Source organism: Larimichthys crocea, chromosome VII (genome assembly GCF_000972845.2).
Source record: "Larimichthys crocea isolate SSNF chromosome VII, L_crocea_2.0, whole genome shotgun sequence".
Taxonomy (NCBI): domain Eukaryota; kingdom Metazoa; phylum Chordata; class Actinopteri; family Sciaenidae; genus Larimichthys; species Larimichthys crocea.
The window spans coordinates 21,710,949-21,717,912 of NC_040017.1; the positions used below are offsets into that span (position 1 = coordinate 21,710,949).

Here is a 6,964-nt window from a genome sequence, read left to right on the forward strand (position 1 = left end):
TAGAGCAGCAAAGAACAAACAAGCTGCCGACTGTAACAAAGCCATTTGAAAGCGAGTGCAATCACAGCATGCACAGTATAAACATGAATAGTTTATTGCTGTGGCGGTGATGAGAAAGCCAGTCGCTGTGAAAGTTTATATAATGGGAGTGTAAAAATCAGTACAGTGTTAACATAGTCCTGCATCCATTGGCGCTCACTCCGCACATTCGCGTTGTTTTGATCACCTGTCCTAAAGTCACATTATCTCAATGTGCCGTCAAGGAAAGCTCTGTCACCTGTCAGCCTCCACTACTGTAACTGTCACCGGATGTAGTGTGAAGTTGAACATGCAGCAGCTGTTGTGAGGAGCATGTAGGGCCAAAGAAATCTGAACGCCGCTGTCCTTTTTTATTGTGCGGCAAGTGTCAATTATTTTGACCTAGATTTTACATGAGAGAATCTTTATGCCTCTCATCAGCGTGTGTGTGTGTGTGTGTGTGTGTGTGTTGTCCGCAGGGGTCTGTGTGGTCGTGGCACACCGGCTGGACTGCGGTCAATTAGGTTCCCAAGTCGAACACCCACGCTAAAAAGGTATTAGTCAGCCTGGCAAATGTAACCGTTTGGCGTAATTGGTGTGCGATTCACCAGTTTTGAGTCAGAGAAGAATAATTGCTCGATAAAGTGACTCAGAGGATGCACGACATCAGGATGTTTTCTCAGCGGCAGATTGCAGGAAGAATAATGGCTAATGTGTTTAGTGTTTTTTAGCTCATTAGACTGCAGAAAGACAGAAAACTGACACTTTCTTTGAAAACAGGTTGTAACGGATGATTTGGACAACTTGACCCGCAAAGCAGAACACATTCGTTCTGTCCTACGTCGGACTTCAACAAAATAGAAATAAATAAAAAAGTAACCTTTGTAAATGAGAATGACTGAATGTATTACCGCTCAACAAATAGACAAATTATTACTGTTAATGCAAAGTCTTAAACATAGTGGTTTGTCGATCGTGAACATATCGTTCAAATTGAACTATGACTCGGGAGTAACGAGTAGTCTCAGTGAGTGATTTGTTCGTTTTCATGCAGTACGTTCCCTCGCCACATGGCAGCTGGAAACAGAAATGATTAGTTCACGACTGAACTATGCGTCCTCGAGTCTCTTGTTCATTTGTCACGTGACAGGCCGCTCAGGCTGTGTGGTGAGCAGTACACACAGCGGTTTGTTCAACTGATGCCAATGCTAACACTTAGGAGAGCAGGAATGACAGAGAAATGACAACTGGATTGACTGAGGCAAGTCACTGCAAATCAGAGTGACATGGAGTGTCAGTGTGTGTGTGTCTGTGTGTGTGTGTGTACGAGAAAACAGTGCGATAGACAGGATCAACACCCGTAACCATGGTAACTGTGCACAACAAAGATGGGAACAGCTGTAGCTTGAAAATGCACGGAAGACATAAAAATTAAAAATGCATGACAAAAAATAAAAAATCTAAATATTCAAATGAAAGGATCTAAAACAAAATGAACACCGGCGTCATTGCGGCCCATCGCGTCACCTCTTCACTGTCAATCTTTGGATATAAATGCCTCGAAACAGAGACACGTGCTTGGCCTGTAGCTTTTAATTCACAATGTAAACTAACGTTGTAAGGGGAAAAAAAAGAAAAGGTCAATCAATCAAAAACCCAACAGGTCATTCCTCGTACTCCATTGGCGGCATTTATAAATGTCACTATCGCCCTGATTTATCGCCGCGTTGATGGATTCCACCGACGCGGCTGCCAGAGCTGTGGTCTTTCTAGACGATGTCTGTGACGCCACCAGAAGAACTGCGGAGCATTTCAGAAGCTCTTGGCTCTGCTCCTATTTTTGCCAGACGCTGCAACCAACCACATCGAGCTGGCCAGAAGGCGGACACACAATCAACATAGAGAATCTGGTCAATTTTCAAAATAAAACATCATGTTCAAACTTCCGTTCATGGCACAGAAACAATTTAACTATGTCGCCTTTTTACACATGGTGAAGCACATAAATCAAGGGGAAATGACCTAATTTGAACAAGTTAACAAAGTCTGGCAGGCAAAAGTTATGTTTCTGAAGTTCTCATGGTGGGATATGAAGCCGCGTGGAGAGCAGACAGCAACAGCATCACAGCCGTAACGTAACAGAGCCATGCTCAGTGAGTCCAGGCTTTAGAAACTAGACTACTGCTCTTTTACTGATTCTGGTGAGACCCTTTACAGATTAAGTCTATTTTAATCTTGAACCGGTCGCCTAACCGACTGATGTTGAGTTTGACAGAGGTCACAGAGCCCGATTAATCTGAATGATCTGTCAGACGATTTCTGCCATGTCAGAAATTTTCCAATTTCAAAATAGCTGCTGTCTAAAGATCTATTTTGAACTGTAGAGAGTTTCTTTTAATAATACTGTAGTAGTATTTTACAAATATTTGTAGTCTTGACAGACTTTGCTGTGAAAGAAAAATAAAACTGAACTTCGCAGAACAGATGGACCGTTACGTCTGGACTCGTAGCCAACTGCGGCTCCATGCTTTCCTTTTTTTTCCCCCATCATGTTTTCCATTCAAAGTAGAAATGTAAATTTCTTTTTTGTTGGTTGGACAAACAATCAAAGGTTTCCCATGTTTACATCTAGTGTGAGCGCCCACACCGTTTCCAGTCCACTGGTCCTTACAATGCGAGTATACCGTAGAAGTCATACATTCTGGCTGTGCAGAACGGACACCATGACATACAGGATTAATAAGAAATGTACAGCGGCTGCCCAACGTGAGGCAAAATGCAGGAAACTAGCAGGCCATGCAGAAGAGATAATGGTGACACCTCAGTAAAATGTCAGAAGGTAATTTAGATTCAACACCACAGGTGGAAAAACATGGATAAAGTTAAAAGTAACACTGGCTTACAGTGACAAATGTGAAAGCGCTGCATGGACACGTTTATTTGAATAAGAAATGCTCGCCCAAATGAAAACTTTCTGACCTCCTGATTTAACAGGAAACATAGAAACAGCTTTTTTTTATATAAAATCCTCTATAAATAAAAAAAATCTAGATATAAAACGTGATAATTGAGGTTTTAAATGTGTGATAATATAAGTAAAATACTTTTTAGTTCTCACCCTGAAACCCCGCAGAGAGCGTTTCAGGAGCAGAGCGTGCAGCCCACCAGACTTTGTTTACTTGCTCATATTTGGTTATTTTCCTGGTTTATGTGCTTCTAAATATGCTTCTACGTGTGTAAACATGCCATGTAGTTAATTTGTTTAGCTTTTGTCTGTTTCTACAACTGGCAGTTTGCATGCCAGCTCGAGTTGCTTTGTGTAAATTGATGCAGACTGCTTCGTGGCATCCATCAACATTAGAACAGCCATGTATTAACCACAGAGCCGAGTGGAGGCCCGCTTCTGAAACCGACCACAGTGGAGCCGGTGGGGTTTGAAACATTGACTAGAACGCCTGCATATTGCTGTGGCGACTGCGGAAATTTGCGGGTTAGATCAATGTTCAGCAACAATAAAACTTTCACATTATGAATCACATGATAACAATTAAACCATTTCAAAGACAACTGAGGAAACCTCGTCTGCTGGTGAAGGTCACCAAATGTGGCCTAAAGCTCCAAAATCCACTGACTTTATGACGAGAAATTGTTTGTTACTTTCTTACTTTACCAAGATTTCTTCCAAAACTCATGTATTTACCACACTTACACACTGATTTTTGCATCTGGAAGTACAAACTCATTAGCAGCTGGATTTTTGTTTGACTTTGACTTGCTCGTCCACACATCTTCCAGATCTCTGTAACTGTTGAGGCCAGCCACAGGGAAGCGTTGCACTGATAGTTAATTCTCATGCAGCACTCTGCTGGGAGCGCTGTTTGTTTCAACACTGGACTCCGACAGACTAATTTCTTGTTTAGTTAATCATTCGATACATAATCAGAAGTACCCTAAGCCCTGTGAGTTATTCTGTGAAAAGGATTATAGCTGGTTCACATCAGAGCCAAAATGGCTCCTCATAAACGAGCCATCACCAAACACAATCAGCTGAGGACATGACGATATTTTAATAGCTCTGGCCGAAGAGAGGCATTTTTACAAGAGGGTGCGTGAGGCTGGCGCGCTAAGCCAACTCTACACCCAGACTCCTGGGAGCAAAGTCACCTTTTCACTGTCCTCAGGCCAATCTGAGCTGTTTGATGGGCAGCGGTAATGTGTGACAGCATGGACTCACCGCATGGTAAGACTAGGATGTGATTTATTGCTGTCAGTGGTTATAAACCTTAAAAAAATAAATAAATAAATGTTCAGCGTCTGTCCCAGATCATCAAAAATCAAAGAATCCTGCAGGCAGCCAAGTATTAACAGATTTATTTTAGCATTAAGTAGCCAATTAGCTACGGGTCCTCTCATGTAAAGCCAATGAGCTGCACTGTTTCATCAATACCAGCTGGCTATACTTTCCTCATGTGAAGTCAGACAGACGGGCAGTGCAGTTTTGTGCTGCAGCGTCTTGATTCACTGATTATGACGTTTGACAGGCAGGACTGGGTTTTTTTTTTTTTTCCTGACCGGCTTAGCTGCTGTCAGAAATGTAAAGAGAAATCCATCGAGCAAATTAAGAAATCCATTTGATCATCAGAACAGGAAGCGGCTGGAGTTGCTCATCGGGGAGCCGCACACTGAATCCATGTGTTTCACTCCATTTAACAGTTACACCAAATCAAAAGGAGAGCAGATATAATGTCACGCCGCGGCAGTTTCCACGCGGAAACTCATCAAGAAAACAGATTTGAAGCCAAGGTGTCCTGTGTTCAACAACAACACACAGTACACACTCAGAGATGAGTTGCAGATGAACATAACGTCCACTTTTGGGGGGTTTTCCCCCCAAATGCTGCATGAAGCAAACAAATGTTGACATAAAAGACACGAGCTGTAACAATTTCTGATTTCCACACTGGAGGAAAGCCAACATCTGGTAAGAAATGATGCAGCGAGCACAGATGACAGGAACAAGATTGGCCAAGTCAGAAGAGCCTTTAAGGAGCCTCTCTTTGAGTATAGAGGCTGAATGATGCAGAATATGTTAATAGGAAACAGGAACATTCATTTGATTTTACACATTCTGTTAATATTGTTGTGATTGTGGGAAGTGATCCAGCTGGAAAATGCCTCTCAGTTTTGGCTCCAAAGGAAATATTTACAGTCCAACAGACAAATATCACAAAAACCCTTCACTAAAAGCTCCAAAAAAATTCATGTCAAACATTTACTGATGCGTTATTCTGCCAAATTAATATAAATTTAAATCAATTCATCACTGCTTTCATGGCAAAGTATAGGAGTAAAAAGCCAAGACAGGGTGCAGCTCTTTGACCCTGTATGTCCATCATGTTCATCAAGTGACAGCTGGGGTTTCTCCTGCTCTTCCAGGTAAACTCATGAGCTTTTATGTTATTTTTAACCACACAGGGGACAATAACCATCAAAAGAAATAAATAAGAAAGCAACAACAACATTTGAGTTCCTTCAAATCTCGGAGCATTCAACCATGCAACAACATTATCCCCTCTTAAGATGAAGAGTGCTGTGTGCTTAAAAGGGAAACCTGTGGTAAAAAAAACAACAAGCCGCAGCAACAAAAATTACATATTTCATGAATTGTCAGCGTGCTTCTTCCTGCAACATCTGAACTGAAAATTTCACTGGAGGAAGAAAAGAAAAGAAAAGAAAGGGGGTCTTTAAGATTGACATATCTTAAAGACATCTGAGCAGGCTAATAGCTGCTCCTGACTGACAAGAATAGGAATGTGTAGGCAATGCAATTTGAATACATTTGCATGTAGTGTTTAAAGCATAGTGTAAGTCTGCATGCAGCACTTTCTTCATTGCATTGCACTTTAATCACAATTAACCCTTAAAACTCACCATCAGCTTGTATTTAAGTTGGTTAAAAGGATTAATTATGATGCTTTTTGGACTTTGGCTGACTTAAAAGTGGACTTTAATTACAGGAAAATCTTTTAAGAGAAAGATACTGTGTTGACCTAGATGAAAAAAAAAACACATTTTCCCTTAAAAATGTTGTTTAAAATAGGTATTTCTCACTTTGCAACATGCAAACAAAACACTTTTACAGCAGCTAATTAAAGCCCGTCGCGTGCATTAATTGGCTCACCTTGAAGGATCCACATTAACACCAGGACGACTCGAAGTCTCGTCTTTATCTTCATGGCGCAACATCCACCGGCTTCTCCGGCAGGAGTAGTAATAGTAGTAGCAGGAGGAGGAGGACAGGAGCTTTTCTTTAAAGTTGACACCAAACACTCTCCTCGCTCCTCGGCTGCGTCTTAATTATCTTCAGGTAGCAATTAACAGAAAGCAGCGAGGCGCCGTCTGCAAATGAAGCCTCCTCTCCTCTTCCCATCCCGGCTACAAACTGCGGCTGGCATCGCGGAGCGCACGGACAGCCACGGGGAAGGTGGAAACGGATTCAGGTTTTTGTTTTTCTCTGTTCAATCTACTTCTTCTTCTTGTTCTTCTGCCAGGCTGTAGTTGAGTGTGTGTCTCTCCTTCATGTGCAGCTCAACCCGCTGAAGGAGCTTACTCACCTGCCTGAGCTGCTCCGTGACGCCCCCTGGCAACAAAACCTCAACTGCACCTCTGTCAATGAACAAATATCCTTTGTTAAACTGGTGGACAGTTGACTTTTGTCTCTTTTAATGGACAGACCTCCCACAGTGAGAGCATGCAGGTGCTTATAAGCACTGTCTATGTTTATAAAAATGTTTTATTTCTTTGACTTTTGCTGGATATTTGATCCAAATAAGATACATTAGATAGATAGATACCCACAAAAAAATATTCAATACAGCATATTTATCCACCCATATCACATACATATAGCTCTCAGTACATGCTATAGTATGACAGGATATAGGGA

At 41.7% G+C, this 6,964-nt stretch overlaps 1 protein-coding gene across 1 annotated transcript in view; it reads right to left on the reverse strand.

Moving 5' to 3' along the window:
• The window catches only part of esamb (endothelial cell adhesion molecule b), a 46,967-nt gene extending 40,392 nt beyond the window's left edge, over positions 1-6,575 (reverse strand). The window contains exon 1 of the mRNA XM_019266334.2: positions 6,200-6,575. Within this exon, the coding sequence (XP_019121879.2) occupies positions 6,200-6,254 (55 nt within the window). The 5' untranslated portion in view covers positions 6,255-6,575. The remainder of the gene's footprint in view (positions 1-6,199) is intronic.
• Between the last annotated feature and the right edge of the window lie 389 nt (positions 6,576-6,964).